The 27,977-nt window shown below is 51.0% G+C and overlaps 1 protein-coding gene across 2 annotated transcripts in view; it reads left to right on the top strand.

The window, feature by feature from the left end:
• The window catches only part of FARP2 (FERM, ARH/RhoGEF and pleckstrin domain protein 2), a 1,631,776-nt gene that overhangs the window by 1,367,718 nt on the left and 236,081 nt on the right, over positions 1-27,977 (top strand). For both annotated transcript variants that reach the window (XR_015300958.1, XM_086944011.1), the window contains exon 19: positions 24,985-25,115. Coding sequence is in view for 1 of the 2 variants with exons in the window: in XM_086944011.1 (XP_086800137.1) it covers positions 24,985-25,115 (131 nt within the window). In the remaining variant the exon portion in view is untranslated. The remainder of the gene's footprint in view (positions 1-24,984; positions 25,116-27,977) is intronic.

Genomic DNA, 27,977 nt, shown 5'->3' with positions numbered 1-27,977 from the left:
ATGCTCTTCGCAATAGTTCTGGAACCACTTGCAGGAGGACACCAGGGAGTAGACAGGCCTGCCTCGTCCAGAGAATCCCCTGCCGAGTCATCTTCATCATCTTCCTGGGTGAACTGCGGTTCTTCTGGAGCGTCAGGGACACATTTCAGTTCCAACCGCTGACATTTCGCCAAGAACGCTGATTTCAAGCGTTCTAACACATCAGGTGCAGGCGTCGTGGATGACTTGCGCTTTCCCGCGCGTTGGGTCTTCTCGGCCTGTTCGGCCTGAATGGCGTAAGGCCGTAAGCATACTTCATTATGCACCGCTCAAAGGGCCCCATCGCTGCCTCGACTGCCCAGTGAATAGACGTATCCACCGCATCACAGAATTCATCATCCAGGGGGATGACTTGGAGGGTTTCCTCCTCCTGATATTCCTCCTACATTGGAGTATAATGGCCCTTCGAGCGTGCAAAGATATATATATATATATATATATATATATATATATATATATATATATATAGGCGCAAGGCAACGATAGACAATGTCACAGGCGCAAAGCGCTAACTTTTATTCCGCCCAGCGGTAGGTCAAAAGAGTGGGGGCGACTCACCCTCAACTCAATGGGTGCCAAAAAGGTCTGGGCCCGCCCCCACCACAGCAAGCAAGCGATAAATCAATTACAGCGCTTGTCAAAACTGCCTCACGGCAACTAGGCTGACCCAAACGGGTGTCAAGCTGTGGCAACAGAAGAGTCTGACCTGCTAACAGGTGTCCGGGTTCCACAGACCGTTCCCGGTGCAGGAGCGCGAAAAACGCAAGGAACTCGCGGGCGCGATAAAAACTCGATGATCCCCGCCTCAGGAGGGGCACGGATCATCGAGTCTGCACCCGCGCCACCCCTTGAGCTTACGTGCACTGCACCAGGACTGGGGCTGCGAGCTAAGCTGATGCGACGTTGCTCCCGCGGCCCCGCTGAGATAAGTAAACAAATGCTCAAGAAACAAGCACTGGCGTTGCCAATAGGTCTCGCAGTAGGAAAGTTGGAGCTATTACAATTGCAAATAACACTGCCTTTTTTTTTTGTTTTCATTTTAAAAACATAAAGGGCTTTGTCATTTACAAAACCAATAGCTCCAACTTTCCTACTGCGAGACCTATTGTGCACTGCCCAGTGTGGGTGAAAGTGGCACTGCGTGTGTGTGAGTGGCTTTGAGTGAGTTGCGTTGCGTGGGTGAGTGTTGTTGCGTGGGTGAGTGGCGTTGCGTGGGTGAGAGTGGCGTTGCGTGGGTGAGAGTGGGCTTGCGTGGGTGTGAGTGGCATTGTGTGGGTAAAAGTGGTACTGCGTGGGTGTGTGGATTTGCGTGTGTGAGTGGCGTTGCGTGGGTGAGTGGCGTTGCGTGGGTGAGTGGCATTGCGTAGGTGAGTGGCGTTGCGTGGGTGAGTGGCGTTGCATGGGTGAGAGTGGCGTTGCGTGTGTGAGAGTGGGCTTGCATGGGTGTGAGTGGCGTTGTGTGGGTAAAAGTGGCGCTGCGTGGGTGTGAGTGGATTTGCGTGTGTGAGTGGCGTTGCGTGGGTGAGTGGTGTTGCGTGGGTGAGTGGCGTTGCGTGGGTGAGTGGCGTTGGGTGAGTGTTGTTGCGTGGGTGAGTGTTGTTGCGTGGGTGAGTGGCATTGCGTGGGTGAGTGGCGTTGCGTGGGTGAGTGGCGTTGCGTGGCGTTGCGTGGGTGAGTGGCGTTGCGTGTGTGAGTGGCGTTGCGTGGATGAGTGGCGTTGCATGTGTGAGTGGTGTTGCGTGTGTGAGTGGTGTTGCTTGGGTGAGTGGCATTGCGTGGGTGAGTGTGGCATTGCGTGGGTGAGTGTGGCATTGCGTGGGCGTGTGTGGCATTGCGTGGGTGATAGTGGGCTTGCGTGGGTGTGAGTGGCGTTGCGTGTCTGAAAGTGGTGCTGTGTGGGTGAAAGTGGCACTGCGTGGGTGTGAGTGGCTTTGCATGAGTGAGTGAGTGAGTGGCGTTGCGTGGGTGAGTGTGGTGTTGCGTGGATGATAGTGGGCTTGCGTGGGTGTGAGTGGCGTTGCGTGTCTGTAAGTGTTGCTGTGTGGGTGAAAGTGGCACAGAGCCTTTGATGTGGCCTGGCGCAGGAGAAATGCTGCTGCTTCTAATTAAATATAAAAAGTGTTTAGGGACTCACGGCTGCCGAGAGTAACAAGGCAGTGCTGGGAGGGGGGCTGCGCACCAACTGAAGTGCTCTGGTTGCACGGCCTGCGGCCGGCCGTGTGAAGTGATAAGTCTTTGAAGTACACAGGCATGCTGTGACGGAGGTGTGAGAGGTCTGGCAGGGAACAGATGGCCTGGCTGTGAAGCAGGGGGCGGGGCAGCACTGGGAAGCCCGTGGGAGGGTGATTGATGCCTTTGATGTGGGGAGGGAGGAGAGCCTTTTGCGAGCCTGCAGGAGAAATGCTGCCGATGCGCGTGCATGTTTAATCACGTGATTCACGTGAACTTAAAGAAAACCGCGGCTGAAAGCCCGTGGTTTGAAGAGGATTTTGCCGACTTGAATTCTCCCCATTTCCCATTCCTGCGGAATGGTAAAGGCAAGACCTAAAAACAGAAGCGGGCGGCGATACAGCGCCACAAAAAGGGAAAATAAAGCTGACTCGAACCGCGGCTGCGGTAACTGCCAAATATACGTCAGCCCAAACACCACAAAGCCACTCGGCGACACAGCGTCTAATATTCAATAGCGCACTTCTCAAAATACAATAAAATAGAAACACATTATTATACACAGTAGAACTTTGTATGAAAAACGTGAGACACAAAGTGAAAAGGTAATTAACTTGCTGGCACTGGCAGCAGAAAAGAAAGAGGAGGTCAACCCAGAAAGCACACGCCTTCGGGATTAGTGGAAGGAGCTGATTGGTGGACATTGTGAACTGCCTAAGGCATCTTGGAAATGCGAGTTTTCTTTTGTAAAAAAAAAAAGATGTTTATGGTGAACACTGCTGGCTGTAAGAATAAAGGAAAGTACAGCCTAATCCTCGCCTCGGGTCCTGCCATAGAATGACAGACAGGAAAGTATTTGAGAGCTTTACAGGTCTTAAGAGGATATATTTACATTTAATACCACTACGAATAGTGTGTAAAATATATTTGTCTCTTGCTGTTAGTACCTTCTGACCACAATAGTTTCTTTCATAACAAACTTTTTGTGGCATAGTAAGCTTTCGTTTTGGCGTATTCAAAGTATTATTTTGGAATGCTGAAAGGGATTATGGCTGGATTGTTGCTCTTTGACTAGTTAGCGCAGGTTACCTTTAATCGTGGAGTTTTGCTATCCGAGTAAGAAATGTAGTTAAAATAGTGTTCAACTTGCATCTACCTGTATTTAGTGTAGAAGTAATCAATGGCTGAGCATTAAACAGTTAGCTGTTATGCAATTCCATATAGTCCTACCCGAATACATTGTCCTTATTAGGGGTCTCCAACATCATCTAAATTAAAGTGTGAGCTACTTTTGATCATGAAAACCATGCCTAGCTACCAGCCAACATTACAACTGTTACAGTATAGCCAATCAGACATGGTCATCTGAATATTATTTTTCTACATAACATTATTTTCTTCAAACAAATATCAGGACGAGACAGTGGGTACAAGGAGCAATGAAATCATGATGGAGTATTTGCTATGCGAGGCAATGCATACATGTGAGTCATACTCAACATAACATATTAGCCGGTTTACTGACGGAGGTCTATGGGCCCTATATTCTCAAGTATTTCTTTTTGCGGGGGGCGGGGGGCGTGGCTAGCCAGGCAGCGAAATGGCCGCTCTGTGAGTGAGCTCCGCCGGCTCCATCATCTTATCCTGACTTTATCCTGCTCCGAGGACTCGTGGGCCCCTGATCTGAACGTGGGTCGGCGGCGGACACCCAGCTGATCCTGCGACCAAGTTTTGGGGCACATCAGACGTCTGGTCGCGAAGCTGAGGCCGTTGAACATTCGACCGGGCTATACCATCCCCACGTCCCACTGCCTAGGTGACCGACCCCGGGAGACAGAGCCAACTAAAGCCCGCGGACTGAGAGGCCTCTGGGTGCCCTGTGAGAGGAGGCGTGCAGACCTAACACCGGGAGCGCCGCTGTCCCGAGACACTCCGGTGAGTCATCGCTGCTCTGGAGCAGTGTCCTGAGGCTCGATAGATCCTGCGAGCGCGGGCAGCCCGGCGGCTCCCTCCTGGGAGGTGGACTTCGGTGGAGCTCCCGAGGTGGATCCGCCATATTGCCGAGGCTGGTGTCTGGGGAAAGGAGCTCCTAGAAATCTGCTCGAGAGCCGAGGCCTTTTTTTATTTTGGCCGCTTGCGAGAAAAGAGGTACCGAGCGGGTCTGGGGGGGGGGAGACGATCCACCAGTGCCCCCCACATGCGCACCCTGTAGATGAGGCGGGTGCTCCAGTTCTTCGAAACAGGACGCTAACACAGCCTCCACCTGCGGCATTTTCCTACCGCTCACAACAACCTGCCACCTAGCTGAGTGCCCCTGCTCCTTGCCGAAACACTGGCGAGTGCCACACTTGGGACTGCACTGGCGCGCTGAGGATTTTGGTGACTCCGCCATTTTGTGACCGGGCTGCTCACTGCACTACACACCGCTGGAGGTGGGAAGCCCTGCGGAGCCACACGTGAGGGGACTGGGAGGCCTGGCTGTCCTGTCCACCTCTGACCCCCCACACTCTGCTGCTGCCGCTACATTGCCCTGCTCGTCATCCCAGATAAAGCCCACGGAGCCTCGCTGATCGTGCGCCAGCCGGGTGTCGCACCATCGACACCAAGATGGGGAAGAATGACGCAAAGCAGCCCAAGCTCAATTTTGAGAACAGTCGCCAAACTAAACAAAATGTGGCTGAGAAGGAGGGGGATGAGTCATCATTGCAAGGGGCTACTGCAGATATTGACTTTGGGGCACTGATAATGGAAGTCAGGTCAAGCCTGAAGAGCATTGACACCAAACTGGATGCCATGTCCTTGCAGCTGGAGTCGGTGAAGACCAAAGTGGACGCTCATGAAACTAGACTAGACTGCCTGGAGAACAGACAAACTGAATGCTGCGAATTCCAACAACAGGCCAAGCAACACATCACGGGCCTTGAGAGGGAATTGGAGGCCCTGCGAGCTAAGTCTGACGATTTGGAAGCACGCTCCCGAAGGTCTAACATTCGCATCACGGGAATTCCGGAGACGGCGAACACTGGCAGAATGGAGGTGTTTGTGGCGGACCTATTGCACGAATTGTTCGACCCGGACCTCTCGACGGTCTTCACGGTTGAGAGAGCGCATAGATCCCTTGGGAAGAAGCTGCCGGTAGGTGCACCACCTCGTCCTATTCTTGCTAAATTACTGAATTTCCAGGATAGGGACGTCATCCTGCGCCTTGCCAGGGAGAAGGGTAAGATCACGCACAAAGGGAACAACATCTCCTTCTACCCTGACTTTACCCCCCTGGTACAAGCGGCACGAAAGGAATTCATACCAGCCAAGAGACTGTTGATGCAGGCTGGTGTACAATACTCCCTTTTGTATCCGGCGAAGCTAAAGGTGATCCATGACAGCACCACGCACTTCTTCACAGATGCGCAGTCTGCGCTAAAGTTTGCAAAACACATTTGCGGTCCAGGGGCGAGACGGAAATCGTCGAGACTGGGGGATGCCTCTGAACAACTCAGTGATAATGACTGAGCGGGCTGTTGATGTATAAGCTGTGCCACAATTTGATTGCCTATTTCACACTTTGCGTGGGTGATCCGTCCCCCCCTGCACTGTTTGCTGCTGTGCTTGGTTCAGTTCATAGGGGGGATGTGACCCGAATGTAAACCCTGTTGCGTGTTTGCAGCTGCTTATGCCCTACACATTCCATGGGTATGTAAATGTGTGTATGTGTAAATGTATTTGAGCTTATATAGCGCACAGCTACCCACAAAGGGTTTCCCGGCGCTTGCTTAGGGAACCCGTCCTGGTATTCCCCTGTGAGATAACCCCAGCAGGGTATCCACAAGGTGAAAGCCAGGCATCCCGCCGCGAGGGGCCGTTGTGGAGATTAAGCAAGCTATTGCCCAGAGTCGCAGAGTGTGAACCCGTGAGTCGAGAAGGCACCGGAGCGAGAATTATCGAGTCAGTGGAATTTTTGAGCCCAAGACCCGCCGAGGCGGGGAATTGAACCCTGGTCCAGGGCCGATCTCAGCTTCCGGGTCTGCCGCCTCTAACCCCTGAGCCACACTTCTCCATTGCTGGTGTGTCGGTAGTCGACCCCTCGGAGGGGCTGCCCTAGAGGTTCAGGAGTTCCCCACTTGTATGCAGCCACCCTGCGAATACAGGGGTGTAGGCCGGGTGCACCACGCCCCCATGGGGTGTCTCCCGCTGTTTATGTTTATTGTTTTTCAACACGCTATGCGTGTCTCTGGGTGGGGTTTGTCACAACCTGATTGGGGGGTTGGTGAGGGTGGGGGGAGGTAGGGGGTGTTACAAGGTTTGTTGTTTCTGGTTCTGAAATGGTGCATTGCGAACTGTCAGATGTCTTCTTCTTTGCGCAGAGGGTTGCGGTGCGTACTGTGTGCGGGACTCAAGGGGACTGTGGGGGTGGGCGGGGTGGGAGCCCTGGTACTTCTGCCAAGATTCCGATATGGGGGGGGTTGAACTGTGGACCTGGAATATTCGGGGCCTTGGGGATTATAAGAAAGCTAAGTTGATGCATGGTATGCTAGCCAGAAATAATGTGGACATTTGTTTTCTTCAAGAAACTCACATTACCACTGCCCCGTCGCCCAGATTGAAGCATTCTAGGTGGTCACATGTATACTCCGCAATTTACTCTAACTATGCTAGAGGGGTGGCCATTCTTGTTCGTGGAGGGTTGGATTGGCGAGAACACACTTGTGTGCTGGATAAAGATGGACGGTACGTTATAGTGCATGGATCATTGCAAGGGAGGCCGCTGGTACTGGCTGCCATCTATGGTCCGAACGTGGATGATCCAGACTTCTTTAGGAACGTCTGGGCACAAATAACATTGCTCGATTGCCAGCTGATTGTTGTGGGGGGTGACTTCAATGTTGTGCTGGATGACGAACTGGACCGGAAGGGTGTGAGTAGACCCAGGCATGCTAGAGCGCGTCAGGCTGTAATTGATGTGATGGAGGAGGGGTTACTGTCTGATGTGTGGAGAGTTCAACACCCCGGCGTGAGAACGGGGACTTGTATCACGTGCCATCATGCTGCTTGGTCCCGCCTGGACTTCTGGCTGGTGTCGCCGGAAGTGGCGACGTGGGTGGCGGAGGTTGACATCCAGGCTAGGTCACTCTCAGATCACGCCCCCTGCATGTTGGAGTTGTGCGTACCAAATGCCATAAATAGGGCGTTTACATGGCGCCTGCCCCCTCACGCCCTTACAGATTTAGTGTTCACTGAAGAAATCAGGGCTGATATTGTTAAATATTTTGAAGAAAACGAGGGTTCAGCCTCCTCAGAGGCCATTGTATGGGACGCTTTTAAAGCGGTGATCCGGGGCCAATGCATAGCGAGACAGGCCGGGGTGCTGCGTACCTTCCGTCGAACACTAACCCAGCTGGAACGCGAGCTGAAAGACCTGGATCAGGCCTTCTGCCAGGACCCCACTTTAGAGATTGCTGGTCGCCTCAAGGCCAAGCTGCTAGTCTTTCACGAGGAGGCACAGCGGGAGGTGAAATTCCTGGGGAAACAGGCCGAGGCCCGTAGATACGGTGAAGGGGACAGACCGAGTAGGACTCTAGCTAGGTTGATTGCCCCTCTGACGCAAACACACTACTTACACACTATTCACAACAGTGAGGGGTCCCTGGTTATAGGCCAGGAGGTGGTGCTGCACGCCTTCACTGACTTTTACACGTCCCTCTACACATCTAGACAACCCACAGTCCCTGCTTCCCTGGACAGTTTCCTAGACTCCATTGCCCTTGTCTGGTTCAACGATCACCACAGACAGTATATGGACCTCCCCGTTACAGTTCAAGATATAATTCAAGTAATTAAAAGCATGCCAGCTAACAAAGCCCCTGGACCTGATGGCCTAACAACGACATTTTATAAGACGTACGCGGAAGAATTGGCGCCGAAACTACACTCTGTGTTTGTTGAGGCCCTTGAACTGAACTCACTCCCAGACTCGATGCGTGAGGCCTTAATTATCACCCTGTTGAAGCCTGACAAAGACGGCCTGTTCCTTGACTCCTATCGTCCCCTATCCCTCATAAATGTGGATGCTAAAATTTATGCTAAGGTCATCGCGGACAAACTACAGCCGTTATTACCGATCATCGCACTCCCCGACCAGTCGGGGTTTATTCCTGGCCGCGCCACCTCACACAACCTTAGAACCATCTTCTCTATCCTGCATTATCTACACCCCTCTGTTCAGGCTGCGGTGGTGTTCCTTGACGCCACCAAAGCATTCGACTCCTTGGAGTGGCCTTACTTGTTCAGGATTCTGGGCAGGATGGGATTTAGCCGACACTTTATAACTCTCATCAGACTACTGTATGATACGCCCAGGGCTGGGGTGAGTGTGAATGGTCTCATATCTCAGCCCTTCGCCATCACTAGAGGAACCAGACAGGGATGCCCGCTGTCTCCTCTCCTTTTTGCCATTGCGATGGAGCCGCTAGCGGCCAGGGTTCGCCAGCACCACACGGCGAGGGGGATTGGATTTAGCTCGCGTAGTCTGCTGATATCCTTATATGCGGACGACGTCACGCTGTACGTCATTAACCCCACGGATAACATGAACCCATTGCTTCGCGAATTCGTGCGTTTTGAGGGTCTGGCGGGAGTATCCATAAATTGGTCCAAATCCGTTGCATTTCCCCTAACCGACGCAACCAGTCAGCCACCCTCGGACTATCCCCTGCGTTGGGAAACTGACGCTGTTAAATACCTGAGTATATGGATCAGTCGTGACGTACAGGAATTGTGGTCCCTTAACTTTGGCAGAGCGGTTGACTGGCTGGAGGGGAGGGTAGAGGCCTGGAACAAGCTTCCTCTCTCCCTGGTGGCGAGGATAGCACTGGCAAAAATGGTGGTTCTCCCTAAATTTTTGTACCTGTTAGTCAATATCCCACTGCCCATGACAGCGCACATTCACACATGCGTCCGGTCCCTACTTCTGACTCTGGTGTGGGCCGGAGGACAGGCGAGAACTTCTTGTGCCCTGCTGACGCTCCCATTACGACAAGGTGGCCTTGGGGCACCCGATCTGAAATTGTACTCACTCTGCGCGCAGGCGCAATTTTTGCATTTCTGGGTCTTCCCCACTCCTTATCAATCGCATGTTGCGGTGGAGTTGGCCGCTGTGGCCCCGTCGCCGCTACGCGTGGCACTGTACGGCAAAGTCTCGCGCCCTTCGAAAGATGTGGACACAGTGGAAATGATTCGCTGGTCCTGGCGCGAATTACGTAATAGAGCGAAACTTCCTCTGCTTTATGCGCCGGCAATCCCACTACGAGGCAACCCGATGCTACCTTGCTTAAGTGCTAGGGGCGACGCCCTCAGCATCCGTGGGCGACGTTTGACTACCTTTGCGGACATATATCCCAATGGGTCCTTCGGTGAGTTGGGCGCCTGCGATGAAGGCCAATCTGAATCCTTCTCGGACGCGCTTCTGTATCACTCCCTCAGGAAATCATGTAAGAAGATATGGCCCCAGTTCCCTGAGGAGCCGCCGCAACTTGCTGCTCTCCAAAATTTACTCTCGAGACCCTCCCCCAAAAAACTGGTGTCTAGATTATACAACTGCATGCAAGAGCAGGCCCCGATAACTGTGCCTACGGCCAAGCAGGCTTGGAATGCTGACCTGGACGACCCCCTGTCTGATGAGATGTGGGAATACTGCTGTAAACAACTCACAGCGTTGTCTCCGAATTATCGGCTACGGTTAGTACATTTTAAGTTCTTGCACCGGTACTACCGCACACCAATACTGCTACATCGCATGGGCATCCGGACCGATAAATCATGCTGGAAGTGTGGCGGGGTGGAGCTGCACTAGACTTGCAGAGTACTGGTCGGACATCTTCACTGCCATTAACCAAATCTTGCAAAGAACTGATACGCCTTCCCCGCTTCTGGGCTTGTTGGGATATGTCCGTGACACGGAACCTTGTGATAGGAAACTGCATGCGTTGCTACTCCTCTACGCCAAACGACAAGTGGCGATACACTGGGGTCGCAGGGCCTTGCCTACGCTTAAAGCGTGGGTTTCGGATGTGACATATGGTAATGCACAGCTCACACACTACTGGGAAACGATGCCCACCGCTTCCAGACCCAACGACATTTGGGAGCCCTTCCTACAGTGGACTAGAGAAAGTGCGGATACTGTCGCTTCCGAGGACTCACCTGACGTGGGAGTTTCTGACGATATGGGGTAAAGTCTTGAGACCGTGCACTTGGCCCCTCTGGCCAGGTGGTTCCTGCTTGAGCGGCTTTGCTTAGTGGCTGCGAAACGGTCTACGACTGCCTTCCTTTGAGAATTCTATGGGTTCGTCTGACTTAGCACTATGTCCCCCTCCCTGACCATGCGACCCAAGGTTTTGCTCGACTCCCCCCCCCCCCCCTTTTCCCCGCGGGAGATGCCTGGGAGCCGTCCCGCCACTGCCCCTGTCGCCGGTTTCCATCCTTGTACAGTTGACCAGCCCGAGTGCGCACGACCCTGTGTATGCGTGGTGTGATGTATGTTTGATTATTCAGCTCTGCACCACAGTTCATCGTTTTTTTCCTTTTTCTTTGGTTATTGTGGAGGGGTGGGAGAAAAAGGTGCCCGTAGACATGTTTTATTCAGGCTACCGTTTCACCAGGCTACGGTCTGTTGCACTCCACAGGGTGGCGAGACAGCACCGTGAGTTTGGGGTCAATTTGGAGATCTACGGCACCCAAAAATGTGAGACCATTTACCTTGCTATTGTTGCACTGATTATGTATATGCCCTCAACTGTATTGCATGTCTCTCCTAGTGTCACATCACTCGATTTGTTGTAAGATTCCTCCTGATTTAATTGATTTCTGTGTGGCATTCATCGATATAGCGGCCTGCCTCCGGGTTGTTTTTTTTTTTTTTTTTTTTTTTTTTTTGGAAGACCTTTATTGTACATACAGAAGAAATACACAGCTCTGTGTGCCTACAACCTGAAGGAGCAGGCCGGCAGCGTCAACGAACAGTGTCACAATATATAGGTATTAACCAGCGGCGGGAGCTTAACGTATCACAGCATGCCGCCTACAACCCAACAGGGCCGGCCGCGTCGCAAAGCGCACAAAGATGGTAAAGAATTGCGGTGTTGCATTCAGCAGTTAGTGAGTTGAGTTCAAAAGATGAACCTATGAGGTCTCATTTTATATTTTATTTTCAAACCTGTAATAACAAAATAGGAATAGGTGTAGTCAGTCCACCCCACTGGATGCCACCATACGAAGTATGTGGTATAGAGAATTGTGTGACGTAGGGTGAGGGTGTAGTGTTCTCTCTGAGAGATTTCTGGTGCAGTTGGAGAAGAATGTACCCTACCGTCAACTGAAAGTGGAGATGTTGTGGGGGGGGATTAGTGTAGTCTGTGATCTCGTCTGTGATCTAGGGGGGGGGATTATGTTGCCCGTCCGCGCGTATGCAGTGTGTGATGTACAAGGAAAAGGAGGAAAGGGTTAGTGTCCCGGAATGCAGGAGGAAAGTGCTAACAACTGGTCCATACATTAGCGCAAGGACAAAGTGCTAGGGCCACCAATCACAGCGTAGCGGTCCCGAACCCGGGGCTATCCCACAGCACGCCAACTCCCGCCGCGCAGATTACTTAGGGGAGTGTATGTGTCTTGAGAAGGGAAGTGTGTCGGGCAGCTACTGGCAGCAAAGGGGTCAACACTCAGTAGTGCGCCACTGGCGCAGTAGTCCGAGCATTCGCAGCTAGATCGTCAGATGAGGATTCGTCTTCTGCCTGGACATGGAGTAGGTAGGCCGTGAGAGGGCCCCATAGGTCTTTGGGGCGCGATTTGTGGGGCAATAAGTCAGCGTAATTATGCATTTGATCCTGCCAGGTAGACATGGTAGTCAGCCACGTCTTGAATTTGGGGGCGCGGCCACGGCCCCATCTGCAGGCCCCATGGCGTTTGGCAAGAAGAAATCCCAACGCGAGGAATTTCCGATTCTTTTTAATGGCCGGGGAAGAGAGACCTAGCAGGGCGAGCTTGGGGCAAGGAGCAATCTCAATCTCCATCATGACAGACAGAGCTTGAAAGACCTCCACCCAGTATGAAGCAACTGGTCGGCAAAGCCATGCCAGATGCATGAAGTTGGCCCCTGAACGATTGCAGCGGAGGCATCGGTCATTATCTCGCAGCCCGAATTTGTGCAATTTGGTAGGAGTGTGGTAGAGGCGGTGCAGAAATTTAAAATGGAGCAGGCGAAGGCGAGCATTTCCCGTCACTGAGTTCGTATGAGAACAGCTTTCCTCCCATTGATCATCAGTGAGTGGAGTACCAAGGTCATCATCCCAGTCGCGTCTAGCTCTGAAAGCGGGGGGAGTGGGAGCTGAGTATGCGTGGTTATACAGCATAGAGACCACGTGTGTCGGAGTGTCGGATTGGAGAAGACAGTGCAGGGGTGCCATGACCTCCGGTTCTACTGGAAAGTCAGGGGTAACAGCCTTAACATTCTGTCTTAGCCGGATGTAGAGGAACGTATCCATAATAGAGGGAGTATGTTCCCCGAAGAACTGGGCAGAGGAGCGGAATTGTCCTTGCACATATAAATCCCCCCATGTGTGAAGTGCCAATTTAGTGAACAGTTTGCGGCCCAATTCTTCCCTGGATATGCTTAACCTAGGATCGTGCGCGAGAGTCATGAGTGGGGAGTAGAGAAAGGCAACGTCCATGCGCACCGCAATCCTGTGCCAGGCCAACACTGTGCAGTCCACTGTGGAGGGATCGCGATCAGACACTCTGGCTTCTGTGAAGAGATAACCTGACGGTTTATCCGGTCTCATGTAACCATCCTCAACTGCGAGGTGTGCCATGAAGGGGGGAGGGTGGAGCCAGTAAGCAGCGAAGTGGGCTTGCGCACAATCATAGTAGAGTCGAAAGTTCGGAACGTCGAATCCACCTTGATGGTAGGGCAGCATGAGCGTTTTCAGACCTACCCTAGCCTGCTTTCCGCCCCATATTAGTCTTGACAATTGGGAATCTAAAGCTCGGAAGAAGTGCGGTCCAGGGCTGTAAGGGATGTTAGTGAAGAGGTATAGCAACTTAGGAAGAATGACCATTTTAATCAGGGATATACGCCCAGCCATAGACAATGGCAGATGGATCCATTTTGTAACGCTGTCTGTAATTTTATCCAGTACCGTACCATAGTTCGCCCTAATGAGGGCTTCGCGATTTCTAGTTATGTTGATACCCAAGTATTTTATCTCATCGCTTTCCCATATCAGCGGAAAGTCGAGAGGGAACTGCTGGGTTTTGTCAGTCAGGGGAAAGAGGGCCGATTTTGCCCAATTGATCTGTATCCCCGCAATGGCTCCAAATTTAGTAATTTCGCGAAGGAGGGGATTCAGATTTTCCTGTGGCTTGTGGACGTACAGGGTCATATCATCAGCGTATAATGAGACGAGAAGCTGTCTGTCTGGGTAATTCAGGGAGCGATGGTTGTGATGCTGCCGGAGTTTGGCAGCGAGGGGTTCAATGGCTATGGCGAATAGGACCGGGGACAGCGGGCATCCCTGCCGGGTACCTCTTTGAACGCCAAAGGAGTGGGACCTGGATCCATTTAAAAGGACAGCTGCATGTGGTTTGTGATATAACAGTTTGATCCAATCAATAAAGCTATAAGGAGTTCCCATTCTCTCCAATAGGGAGAACAGGTAATCCCATTCTAAAGAATCAAAAGCTTTAGTAGCGTCAAGGAAGATCGCAGCAGCTTCGCATCTAGGGGTAATGTCCTGTAAAACAGCCTGTAATGTACGGAGATTGTGAGATGTCGCACGGTTCGGAACAAAGCCCGCTTGGTCCGGCAGGACCAGTCGGTCCATTAGGAGATTAAGGCGAGCCGCAAGAACCTTTGCGAGGATTTTAACGTCGGAGTTCAGTAATGACAGGGGCCTATATGAATCACAGTGTTCCGGCGGTTTACCCGGTTTTAGCAGGGACGTTATCAGGGCTTCGCGCATGCTGAAGGGTAGGATGCCTTCTTCTAGGGAAGCATAGTATAAGCGCTTCAATATAGGAGCGAGCACATGAATGAAGGTTTTATAGAAATCTATAGGCAGGCCATCTGACCCAGGAGCTTTACCCGATTTCATGGACATGATTGCGTCTTTTATTTCGTCCAATTCCAGTTCATGGTGTAGAAACTTCTGTTGGGGCGGGCCCAGCCAAGCGATCGCTGTGTCCTCTAGGTATGCGCGTAAATCTAACGCCGTTTGTCTGTGGGAGGTATATAGTGTTTTGTAATGGCCAGTTAGGACACCAAGCTGGCTGGGGAGGTCTCTGTGTGGTATATGTTGATCATCCAACAGGGTGGTGACATAGTTATGGTGTCTAGGCGGTCTGACCGCACAAGCTAAGGCCTTGCCTGGTCTGTCACCCTCTCCGTATGTGCGCGCCATGTAAGGCTTCCCCAGGAATTTACACTCCTTGTCCGCCAATTCAGTGTATTCATTAAGCTTTTCCCTGAGTTGAGCTCTGACTGCATCGCCCTGTGCGCTATGAGTCAAGTCACGCTCAAGGAGGCGTATTTCGGCTTCAAGCTTCCGCAGTTCGCCACGAAGGGACTTTAGGACACCTCCTCCTTTTGAGATACACCATCCCCTCACTGTGACCTTAAAGGCTTCCCAGACTGTGGTGAAGCTGGAGACTGACTCAATATTGCGTTCGAAAAAATCTATGATATCCTGCTCCAGTTCTGCTCTGAAGGCTGAGTCTGTGAGGTGAGCAGGGTTGAGACGCCAGCTTAAGTAAGGGGAGACATCTAGGGGGATACGTAATGATAGGAGGACTGGAGAGTGATCAGAGAATGTGCGTGTCAGGTGCAGAGAGTGGACCGCCCAGGGGGAAAGACCAGCTGACACGAAGATGTAGTCTAAGCGGGCCCAGGAGGAATGAACTGCGGAGAAGTGTGTACCCTGCCTCAGGGAGGGGTGTGAGTGTCGCCATGCATCTACGAAGTGGTGTCCTTCCACAATGCTCAGTAGAGCGCGCTGGGTATTGGTGTAGTGGATCGATTGTGGATGAGATCTGTCCATTGCGGGTTGAAGGGCAGTGTTGAAGTCCCCGCCCAGTACAACGTGGGCGATGCCTAATGCTTGGATTTTGCCCCACATGGTAAGGAGAGCAGTAGGGTCATCAGTGTTGGGGCCATAGTAACAGGCAAAGAGAAAGGTGTGTGCGTGAAGTTTTCCCCAGACCATGCAGTATCTCCCCTCCATATCAATTTCAGTACCTGCCGGGGTAAACCCCATACCTTTCTTCACTAGGATCGTGACACCCCTTGAGTAGTTGGAATATGATGCGAACACCCTGTAGGAGGCCCACCTAGAGGCGAAAAGGGGGGATCCAGTGGGTAATAAGTGCGTTTCTTGTAGCATGGCAACAGACACCCCGTGCCTATCCAGATATCCTAATACCTGCCGTTTCTTCCTCGGGTTGTTCAGCCCCCGCACATTCCATGACGCTATCTGGAATTTAAATGATGGTTGCATATCCGTCACATCACCCATTTCCATATCGAAAAAATACTGTGGCAAATAAACGCAGCAAACATAATCAAACAGTCAGCAGCAAGATCACAGGTGCGATTAGAGCTCAAGTCATCCCTTGTAAACCTTCCCAGCTTCAGAACAACATCAGTAACTGTGCTACAGGTTCGTGAACAGGCAACACCCATCCCAGTAACGGCTAACCCAACTTGCCGAAAAGTCCATAGTTTCATAACCTGAAATAGTCTGTATGAAGAGCTTGTAGCTGGCATAATAGGCATTTCAGCATGAAATCGAAGAGCCCACCCACCCACTACGGCAACCCAAACTGGCCGAGAATTAGGATCCCACCCACCCACCCAGTACCCAAACATACCCACAACTAGAACTAGCAAAGAAATTACTCTCGCCCTAAGGAGGGAAGAGACATTAGGGGGCTCACCCATTGGGGATTGAATCTAGGGGCACCAGACCCGCCTTCCACCTCCCTACTTGCACCCGCTGACAACTAGGCGCTAGCCCAGTCGGCATTGCGGGACGGAGGTGGGTGATCAAGCACAATTAGACAGTATAGACCTTAAGAAATTAAAACAGTAAGGGCACCTCACCGGGGTTCATGGTGTATGGACAGCATCCCGGCAACGCCCGCTAGAACACGGGCCATGCGATACCCTGGTATGGAAGCAAGGGGCCACCCACGAAATGTGACCCAGACATGTATGCCAATGAAGTTAGAGTTACACATCAGAGTCTGGTTAGAGTTAGTGGTGACTATGGGCAGCATGCAGCATAGTACATCAGTCCTGTTGGGACATAGGCGACGGCGATCGGGAGCGTCTCCTCTCCGCATCCGCTCCAGAGTGGCCCTTTCTCAGGTGTTTGAGAAAATCCTCCACCTGCTGCGGGTTTTGGAACAAGTGCTGTTTACCTTGAAGTGACACCTTCAGTTTGGCTGGGTAGAGCATGGCGTACGGGATCTCCTGGGCAAGAAGTTTCTTTTTTACGCCTGCAAATTTGCGCCTGGCCTCCTGGACCGCCGGTGTGAAATCCGGGAAGAAGGAGAGCGTAGTATTGCCATATTTCACTGAGCCCAGCTCTCGGGCGCGCCTCAGCACCGCATCCCGGTCTCTGTAGTTAAGGAAGCGCGCTATGATGGGTCTCGGCTGGGCTCCAGGGGGGGGGCGCGCGGCGAGGGCACGGTGGGCTCTTTCAACGATGAGATGGGATGAGAAGGCTTCTTTCCCAAACAGTTCAATCACAAGATTCTCCACGAAGATCTCCATCTTCCCTGTATTTGCCGTTTCCGCAAGGCCCAAAATGCGAACGTTATTGCGACGAGACCTCGCTTCCAAATCCTCGTTCTTTTCGGCGATAACTCTAAGAAGTCTATCCATCTGAGTCACTTGCCGGGCATTGGAGGAGGCTCCATCTTCCAGTGTCGAAATTCTGTCCTCAGTTTCTTTAATACGCGTGTCGTGTTGTTCCAGCTTCGCCACGACGCTGTCCATACGTGTGTTAATGGCGTCTACTTTGGCGTCGATAGACGAGAGGCTTTGCTTCATGCCCAAAAGGAGTGTCCTCCAGTCTTCTCCCTGGGGGTCCGGGGGAGGGGGGCTCTCCTCCGTTCCAGGAGTCGATTTAGATGACTTCTTGGACTCGAATGGGATTTTCGACTGCCTGGCGTCGTTGCGGCCCATGTCTCGCCTGGGCGTCCGCGTGGCGGTGGGCGAAATGGCCGCCAGGTCGCGAATGGAGGTGAGGAGATGAACCGGACCTCCTGGTAGTAGGCTAGCGCGTTGATAGCGGATGGGTGACCACCCCACTGCACAATTCTGAAATGCACAGCGAGGGGTGCGGGGGTCCTGTAGCGCCGGCCCGAGTCCACAGGCAGGTTCTGGACAGGCGTGGAGTGGCGAGGTCCAGCCACACTGCAGGCCAGAATAACCTCCAGGTACCTGCACAGTAATTATCCGAAGACCAACCGACCAGGGAACAACCAACCGCCTCCAGCACCTGTGTCTCCACACCAATGGCGATGGGGTTGTGACCACTGCAGGGAGGAGATCGTTTCAGCAGAGTGGGGAAGAAGGTAAGGAGGTAGCAAGCCCTGGCCGAAGGGAGGACGGCCACAATCCGACTGCGTGTGAGCTGGGCGCCAAACGAACGGAGCAGGCCCAGGTTAGAACAGGCCAGCGCCAGAAGTCCTCCAGGCGGGTCCAGGCACTACCGGGAAGAGCACGCCGTCTCGTAATTGGCAGCAGGCTGCGGGCGGGAGATGCACAGTATCGGCAAGCAGGCAGGCCCCCCGGGCAGAGCGATGTGGCCTCCACCGGCACCAGAGCAGGAAAGTCTCTCCCGCGCTCGGGCCCAGCAAACAGTAAGGCCCAGAAGGGGGGGGTGAGGGGGGGCAGCCGAGCACGATTCACGCCAGTGTGGTGCCCCCGGCGCAACTCACCTCCGACCACGCTGAAGCAAAGTCCCCCGGGGGGGGGGGGCAGCGGGACAGCTCAGGTCGTCCGGCAGTCCCAGCGTCGGCCCCCCTCCGAAGCGTTGGATAGGCCACGGATCCCCGGTCTCACACAGCAAGTGTAGCGGACAGGCAGCAGGCCACGTACCAGCAGTCCGATCCGTTCCGAGTTTCCAGGCGGAGATTTCTGCACCCAGGCTGCCTCCGCTCAGCTGTAAGGTACCGATCGGTTCGAGACACCTTCACGAAGCCAGCGGTGAGGTGTTTAGGCGCAGTGGTAGGGTCAGGATGCATGTAGGATGGGATATTGTGCTCGATCGAGCGAGAGCCTCACATCAGTGCGGCCATCCTGGTTTGGCGCCACCTAGCGCCCCCCCTTCCTCCGGGTTGTTGGCGTGACGCAGTGTAACCTCTCTTTTTGTACAATAAATGTCTTACACCAAAAAAAAAAAAAAAAAAAAAAAGTATTTCTTTTTGCAGCCCCTTCACTTATAAATCATGCGTTCAGCTGCTGCGCGTGTATACTGGTTAGCCATTTGTCAGTTGATGGTGGTAGTGTCTGGCTCCAATGTCTGGCAATGTCATGTATAGCTGCCAGGAAGACAATTCCTGCCAGTGTCCGCTGTGCTCTAGTAATAGCCTCTTGTCCATTAGTCTCAATTGTGCCACCTTTGGCTCTGGGGTCCCGAGCATCTAAAGTGCCCACACGACGTGATCTCGTACCCGCTACAAGTGTTCTAATAAGTGGTTGCAAACCCAGACCATTTGGACAAAAGAGGCATTGGGAGCACCCCATCTCCAGCAGTTCACAGTCCTGCTTTGCCTATTTTCCATAGTCGAGTTGAAGTATAATAAATCCTGTGGACATAATGATAAAAACAATCAACAAAGAAATGTAATGTGTATTGTCGGCAGGTCTTTCTTATACTCCTATTTTCTTATTGCCCCAGTTGAGTTCTCTATTCTGTCCTCTTGTGTATTGTAAGGGCTACTTTTCATCGTGTTTGACCGAAAATTCTTGTCCCAAGTTATTTCTTTCACTTTTAACACAGAGCCTGATCTTCCTCTGTAAATTGGTGCCAGGTTCTCCTTTTAAAATGAAGCTTGGTTTTCAATCCCTCACATCTATTAATCCGGGCAATCCCTTTTGCTGATATGCTCGTCGTCGACTGGGGGCAATAAGAAAATAGTAGTATAAGAAAGGCCTGCCAAAAATGCACATTAATTTTCTGTTTTTATGGTTATGTCCTGATGAAGGTTGTGCATACCATACTTAAGTCCACCGAAACACCACATCAACAGGACTTTTGTTTATTGATTTTATGTACAACTAGCTGTACCCGGCCACGCTTTGCTGTGGCTCAGTCTGGTTAAATGGAAGAGAAAGAAAAGAGTAAGCGCACGTTTGTAATATGTTTAATTTCACAATGCTTGTGGGTATACAATATGTTTCTGTTCCATTGTCTGTCCAAATATAGAGATTGTCTGGTTTGCTGACACTAGAACACACAACCTATAATTGTCCATGTGAGAAGCAATCTGTGTCTAGATCTAAACCGCAGAATTGTAAAGATTGGCCCTGAGCTTTGTGAATTTTTTTTTCCATAACAGACTTTATTGAAAACCACAGTTAGTAGTACATCTATCATAGCAAGTAATCAATGTGTTTTTCTTTTTGCTGCTTGTTATCCAGTTTTTCGCGATATCAATTTGATACATATTTAAATCACATCACATCAGTTGATATAACAGAAACAATCAGTACAGATGGTAGATGTAGAACACGCAACCTATAATTGTCCATGTGAGAAGCAATCTGTGTCTAGATCTAAACCGCAGAATTGTAAAGATTGGCCCTGAGCTTTGTGATTTTATTGAAAACCACATAACAGAAACAACCAGTACAGATGGTAGATGTTGGACGCATCCTTAATATATAACATGTAATAGAACCGCGCTTAGAGACCCCTGTGGTTATAACGCGCCATACAAATTAAATAAATAAATAAATAGAACCGCAGGTCGCGGTTGCATCGTGTTCTTTTAAATAATGTAGCAAAGTGGCCTAACTCCTCCCCCTTCCCTCCACCCACTTCCCGGTCTGCCGTCCTGACACCAACTGTCCTTCCTAATATATGTAGACTATTGTCTCTATGCGTCCCTTGTTAACGTTCCAAAGTGAACCAACTCCTCCCCCCTCCCTCCACCCACTTCCCTGACTGCCATGTTATGTTATGTTAAAAATATTTCTTAAGCGCGCTTACACCAGGCGGTTTCATGGCGCTGAGAGAAGAGCAGAAACGTGGGCATTTATTGGTATGCTTGAGAGAATAAAAGAGTTTTCAAGAGAGTTCTGAATTTGGTGTAGCATGTGACCAGTCTGAGCTCGTTAGGAAGGGAGTTCCAGAAACGGGGGGCTAAGAAGGAGAATCTCAGACCTCCATGCTTTTTCCCACTGAAGGTGGGAATGGTGAGCAAGTGAAGATGGGAGGAAGAGCTGGAGGTCATCAGCATAATTGAAAATTGTGGCAGGGCGGTTGCGTAGAGACACGATCAGGGGTTGCATGTATAGATTAAAAAGGAGGGGCGGGAGGGCCGAGCCCTGGGGAACCCCACAGGTTAGGCTAGTTTTTTTTGCCAAGAAATTATTTAGGCGCACTGCCTGGGCGCGGCCGTCAAGGAAGGAGATGATCCATTTTAGGGCCATGACCTGGATGCCGGCGTTGCTGACACAGTCGATCAGGAGTTCATGATCGACCGTGTCAAACGCCACCGAAAGATCCAGGAGTACCAGGGCCTGGGGGATGTTATTGTCAGCTCCATTCCTAAGTTCGTCCATAACTGCTAAAATGACGGATTCCGTGGAATGAGCGGGCCTGAACCCCGCTTGCCGGGGATCAAGAAATTGAGTATGCTCAATAAATGAACGGAGGCAGTTCGTGACATGGGCCTCGAGGATTTTACTGAGGTAGGGAAGCAAAGAGATGGGATGAAAATTGCTTAGCACCACGGGATCTGCATTGGGCTTTTTTAGTATAGGAACGACCGTGGCGCATTTAAAGATGTCTGGAACAACGCCTGTTTTGAGGGAGTTTTTGAGGAGCGACAGCGGCGGGTCCGGGCAGGTGGTAAAAGCCTCTTTCAGGATATGGGGGGGGGGGCAATGGTCATTAGGGAAGTCGATCCTACTCTGTTTAGGAGCGTCTGGAATTCTTCTCTGGAGATAAAAGGAATGAGATCGAGCGTGGAAGGGTTTTTACAAACAGCAGGAAGGGTGGAGGGGGAAGTGGGGATAGGGATATTGTTTTTAATAGAGGCAATTTTTTCTATGAAGAACAAATTTAGAGAGTCGCATAGTATTTGGGAGGGTATGGATTTTTGGGTAACCCTATCAGGTTGAGCAAGCTCGTTGACAATTGAGAAGATGTCCTTGGTCTTTGTAGAAGAATTCAGGATTTTTTGGGCGAGATAGGCTGCTTTGGCCTTGATAATGGAGTCTTTATAGTTTTTTTGTAAGGTGACGTATGCAGCTTTCTCCTCCCGAGCATAGGCTCTGCGCCAACGGAGTTCTGCCTGCCTAAGTGCTAGTTTTTCCTTTTTTAGAGCGTCAGAAAACCAGCGTTTGGCATCATAGGGTCGTTTGAGTGAGATTTTTCTAAGGGGGGGCTACTTTGTTGCTGGCTGCTTCTAGCCAGCTGTCGAGATTAGAGGCTTGAAGGGTGATGGGAGCCTGATCTTCTACGTGGGGGAGGGTAGCAGTTAGAATAGCATGAAATTCGTCTAAGTTAGCTTGTTTCCAATTCCTAGCCGGAAGATTGCTGGTAGGGGGTGGCATGTTAAAGGAGATGTAATGGTGATCAGACCATCTGCAGGGAGAGACTAGGGGTGGGGTAATTTCTAGGTTAGAGGTCCAGACTTGGTCTAATGTATGCCCTTTAGCGTGGGTGGGCTTATGCACGTGTTGGGAAGAATTCATGCCCTTTAGACAGTCCGTGAACTCGACCGAGGTGGGGCTCTCACATGTGTCTGCAGGCCAGTAGTTAAAGTCGCCAAGGATAATAACCCTGGCATGATTGATGACTAATTGTGAGATACGGTCGGCAAAAAGTTGAGGAAACAGAGGCATGTGTTCCGGGGGGGGCGATAGAAGAGAGCACAGATGAAGGAGGACTTGGGGGAGACGAATTTTAGGATAAGACTGTCTACATAGGGTAGAGCGCAGGTTTGGAAGGAGGTAAATTTATGTTTGTGTTGAATGATGGCTGCCACTCCGCCTCCAGGCTTACCTGATGCCCTATTTGCATGGAGTATATAGAAGCTCATAGGTATTGCTGCCAGGGTGTCGGGGTTAGAATCAGCGGTGAGCCATGTTTCTGACAGGAGTAAAATGTTGGGTTTGTCTGAGTCCAGCATTGAAAGATATCAAGCTGGTGCTTTACCATTGAGCGGGTGTTTAAATAAATGATGGCCATAGGGCTTGTAGCCTGGGAGCAGGGGGCGGTAGATGCCGGCGGTTCCAAGGGAAAGCTATGCAGGAAGTAAAGATCGGGGGTATGTGGTTAAAGTGCAGAATTCCTTCTGCTTTTAAGGCGGCCCTGATGTTGGGGGTGATGGGCCAGCTGCCATGTAATTTTAGAAGCTCGCAGGAAGTACAGGAGGTATGATGGACATAGTGACTGGCCCCTGGTCCCGCCCGGTTACGGACGGGCGCAGATGGGCTTGCCTTTGGCGCGCCAGCGGCGCGCACGCCCGCTGCGCATCCTGGGTAAGTGCCTGTTTTTGTATTCCCATGGTACTGAGGAGGGTGTGGTCGGGGAGGCATGGCAGAGGGGGCGGGTCACTCTCCACTGGTCCGCCCTCCACAACAAACAGCACCAGCGGCGGTGGAACGGGGCCGGAGCGGGAGGCAAGGGCAAAGAGGCGAGCAAAGGACACAGTTAAAAACAGTCTTCCTAGTCAATCAAGAAGTACGTTTCTGTTTTAAAATTACAAAGAGCGCTGGTGCAACCCACAGTGCACGCCACTTGCAATACTTCAGCCACATGTCCCTAGGCTGGGTCTTAAGTAGGTTACAATTCAATTGGTGGCGTGTCACTCTCCACTGGTCCACCCTCCACAACAAACATCACCAGCTGCAGTGGAAGGGGGCCGGAGCGGGAGGCGAGGGCAAAGAGTCGAGCAAAGGACAAAGTAAAAAACAGTCTTCCTAGTCAATCAAGAAGTAAGTTTTTGTTTTAAAAATTACACAGAGCGCTGGCGCAACCCACAGTGCACGCGACTTGCAATACTTCAGCCGCGTGTCCCTAGGCTGGGTCTTAAGTAGGTTACATTTCAATTGGTGGCGTGTCACTCTCCACTGGTCCACCCTCCACAACAAACAGCACCAGCAGCGGTGGAACGGGGCCCGAGCGGGAGGCGAGGGCAAAGAGGAGAGCAAAGGACACAGTTAAAAACAGTCTTCCTAGTCAATCAAGAAGTAAGTTTCTGTTTTAAAAATTACACAGAGCGCTTGCGCAACCCACAGTGCACGCGACTTGCAATACTTCAGCCGCGTGTCCCTAGGCTGGGTCTTAAGTAGGTTACAATTCAATTGGGGCCGTGGCACTCTCCACTGGTCCGCCCTCCACAACAAACAGCACCAGCTGCGGTGGAACAGGGCCGGAGCGGGAAGCGAGGTCAAAGAGGCGAGCAAAGGACACAGTTAAAAACAGTCTTCTTAGTCAATCAAGAAGTAAGTTTCTGTTTTAAAAATTACACAGAGCGCTGGCGCAACCCACAGTGCACGCTACTTGCAATACTGACACCAACTGTCCATCCTAATATATGTAGACTATTGTCTCTATGCGTCCCTTGTAGATGTTGCGCAGCAACCAAATCGATAGGGTCTGTTCGGCCTTTCAATTAAAAACACACACGTATTGGACACACGGGTATTCGAATCCAATGTTGTGTGTATATATAAACACGCGCCTAATCGAATCCAATGTTGTGTCAAAATTTCAAAGCAACCGGTAAGAACTTTCAGAGATTTAAGATTTTGAACAAACGAACATTTACATTTGTATGAGTCTGTTCGGGCTTTTGATTAAAAACACGCGCATTTTCGAACACGCTAATTCAAATCCAATGCTGCATATATAAAACCACGCGCGTATTCAAATCCAACGTTGTGTCAACATTTCAAAGCAATCGATGAAGAACTTTTGGAGATTTACGATTTTGAACAAACGAACATTAACATTTTTATTTATATAGATAAGAATATAGAGAGGAACTTTGATAAAAGATGTTGTGGAAAATATGAATAGGCAATGAGTTTTGTTCTTTATATATGAAAATGATGTGAAAAATCTTATTTCTCGTTGTAGCAATATGTTTTTTGAAATGTTTTCAACTGAGTTTAAATAAACAACCTTTTTTTTACCATAACTAGAAAGACATTGAATTAATATTTAACTTAGACGTTAAAACTGCGTTTTCATAAGGAGTGTTTTTATTTGAATATTCCATAATATGGAAATAAACACAACAGGAAAATAACCTTGTCTCTTTTGGCGTAGAAGGGATACTCTCCCCTGTTTTTTTGGATTGTTCATGCGCAGTTATATAACTCCAAAGGGGTCAGCCCCACAGTAGACCCTTTATGGGAACATTACCCATAATCACCATCCTTACATTCTAGGTTCAAGCTCAGCACGATGCTTCTGTAACTGCTCAGCTCTCCGTGTACTCTTCTGTGCGTTATTAAATTATTTCTGTTGTTTATCTGCACAGATGCATTAAAAGAGGTGAAAGACATGACGGCTAAACTCCAGAACAGCCTGATTCGGTTGGAGAACTTCCAGAAACTAACAGAGTTGCAGCGTGATCTAATCGGTATTGAAAACCTGACTGCATCAGATCGGGTAAGTAACAATGCCTTTACTTCCATGGGGTGGAAGGCAAGATATCAAAGAGAGCAATGGGGTCTTCTCATCTCCAAATAACAGAGTATGGAATAAAAAAGACCAAAAACAATCCGAGCTGGAAGTTTGAATGAGGAAGTAGATGTTCTTGTACTGTGCTAATTACTTTCTGTTTGTGTTAATTGTGCGCTTTTCCAAATAAGTAGCTGTTTCCATTAAGTGTTGAGCACATTTTACATTTGTTTTAATGATAGGACAAAAAATAAATAGGTAAACAAACTTGCAGATTTCCTCACCAACTCAAGCGACTTAAATTCATTTGCCAGAGTCTTGAACAAGTTGCCAGAGGAAAAGGAGCACAAGAACTTCTCCCCACAGCCCTGGCCTGTCTGGAATCCTGCCTGTTCCTCGGGTGTTCAAGCTGAAATCTGAGAGAGCAGGGCCCTGTTGAGAACCAGATGAGAGTAACCGTGCGGCGACCCGTTATAACTTATAACACCAGTAGGGCCGGCGCTTTTATTTTTATTGATTTAATTTGTGCAGCTTTATGTGGAGCTAACTCGGCCCATGGGAATTGGAGCTCTCTATATGAGCACCAGTTACATTACACTAGGTCACATTCATGTTTTTTTGTTAGGCACGTAGAGATGAAGCAACTTGGGCTTTGCAAAGAAGAGCACCAGCCAAAAGATCTATGGCAACCTTCAAGACTGGTTCCTCGGCAGAAGGTGGGAGAGAAATGACCACCACGGTGCGGCAGAGGCATCTAAAGGCAGAAGGTGGAGTCTCTGGTGGAAATGGATAAGAATCTAACTGCAGGCAGCTGTAGTGTCCTGCTGGACAGGTCATGATGGAGCACCTCCATAGGGGCAATGCTAACATCCAGCCCACACTCTTCCAACACGTGCGTCACTAGTCAAGTGACCCTGCTAATAAAAGGGGCCCAGCGCAGGTACCCTGGGCCAGTTGAGATAACCACATCTACCATATCTATGTCGTCTTACTCTCTACATAGTCATGTGGGCCTAGGGCCTGCAACTTTACATGGGCAACAAAGCGGACTGAACCCTGCCTGCTGCAACATCCTGACAGGCAAATTTCTCATGTCCATCTGTGATGGATGATGGTCTCCATTTTGGTCGGGGAAGTGGATGCGGACATCCTATCTGCAGCCCTGCTGGTGAAGAAGGTGCCCTGTGTGAGGCCAGTGGGAGGTTGCGTGAAACACTAGGCAAAACGAGCTTCGAGCTCAAATGAAAGTGCTGTCAGACACTCAGTGCCTGTGAGAAAGAGGCATCAATACCTTGTGCAGATGACGAGGGCTTGATTTGGGCCCACACCCTGTGAGGAAGACGAGGGCCTGACTCGACAGTAGAGCCCTTGCTGAGGACAGCTGTGGTGGTTGTTTGAGGATTGGTCCTTTACCAAGTGTCGCCCTGCTGATCGCTGAACTGCACGTGCAATGCCCCGACGTTACTCTGTATAATTTTAGAAAACAAGGTAGTGGCTAGCACCATCTTGTCTTGTGGAAATAGCAGCTTTAAAGGGGAAAGCATCACACCGAAATTAATAGAGAGAGCGAGACTCCGCAGTGACAATGAAAGCGAGATCAGCAATTATAACACATCCCTGAGAGGAAGCAACTGGGGAATCGAGCCAGGCATCCAAGAGTCTGTAAATGTAATGCATAGACAACGACCTGCTTAGCATTAGGCAGGTGAAGTACAGAAGGGAGGCAAGCCTAAAGGTACCATGGGGTGGTGGGGGTGATCCCAGATATTTGAGGCCAGCAAGGGAGCTGTGGCTTAACCTGCCACAATGGCGAACGCGTTGATCTGAGGCTCCGCTCGAGGGTCCAACGAGCGAAAGACATCCGTAGTTGTGGGGGCCATAAAAAGCACCAGGGAGCTCCCGCCAAGGCCCTGCATGAAGTGTGCGCCAAGCGGCGCAGCAATCAAGCGATAAAGAGGCGATTAACAGCACCCAGGCTGCTGTGATCTCCGGATGCCTGACCCCAAAATGGTGGCCGCTGTGTATCCACTGTGAGCAGGGGGCTAGCGACGTGCATATGACCCCCAAGAGGGGGAGGAGAGGAGGGGGGAGAAACGAAGACCCATGAGCGGAGGTGCAGGTAAGCGCTAGCAGCGCACGAACAGCGGCTAGCAAGGGGCAATAAATCCCCCAGACCCAATGTTTGGCGAGCATAGGCAGCACAATCTGCTAAGAAAGGGCCTGAGAGGACGGACAGCAGTTGGGGGCACCCCTGCAGTGCAGAGCGGCCTGGTAGCCCTGAGCAATCACCACACTTGGTGGAGAGGGGCCCTCCATGATCCAGCCCAAGGGCTCGATGTACAGGCTCAACTGGCAAACAACCGCAGTGCCCCAAAAATCCTCCAATCGTCCAGTTGGGGGACCCTGCATCATCAAAGCCCCCTCCCATCCCCCCACTCTCCAGGACACCGGGCGTCGACAGGACTAGAGCCCCAGCAATGAATAATTGACGGAGAGACTTCTGGGGGGGCCAGCGGCCACTGAGGAATCGCCACGAAGAACTAGCGAGTGCGAGCAACGCGCGAAGAACAGACCATGAGGAGCAACACACCCCAGATCCCGCGCGCCAGCCAGAATAGGCTGCACAGTTAGTCGAGTGGACGGCGAGGGGTTAAGCAGCAGTGAAGAGGCCCCTTGCTATCAGACAAGAAGGGTCCGAGCCCAGGTCAAGAGAGGGGCGTGACCACGCAACCAGCCTTCTACTGCGAGTTGATCCGGATGCTAAGTGCCCCATAACGGGGAAAACCCAAAAACAGAGGAGGGTGTAGAACAGGCATCACCTTCCCCCCCACTCACCTTCCTCTCCCCCAA

This window comes from Lissotriton vulgaris, chromosome 11 (assembly GCF_964263255.1).
Source record: "Lissotriton vulgaris chromosome 11, aLisVul1.2, whole genome shotgun sequence".
In the NCBI taxonomy this organism is placed as follows: domain Eukaryota; kingdom Metazoa; phylum Chordata; class Amphibia; order Caudata; family Salamandridae; genus Lissotriton; species Lissotriton vulgaris.
The sequence above is the reverse complement of the archived record's forward strand: the minus strand, read 5'-3'. Positions and strand labels throughout refer to the sequence as shown.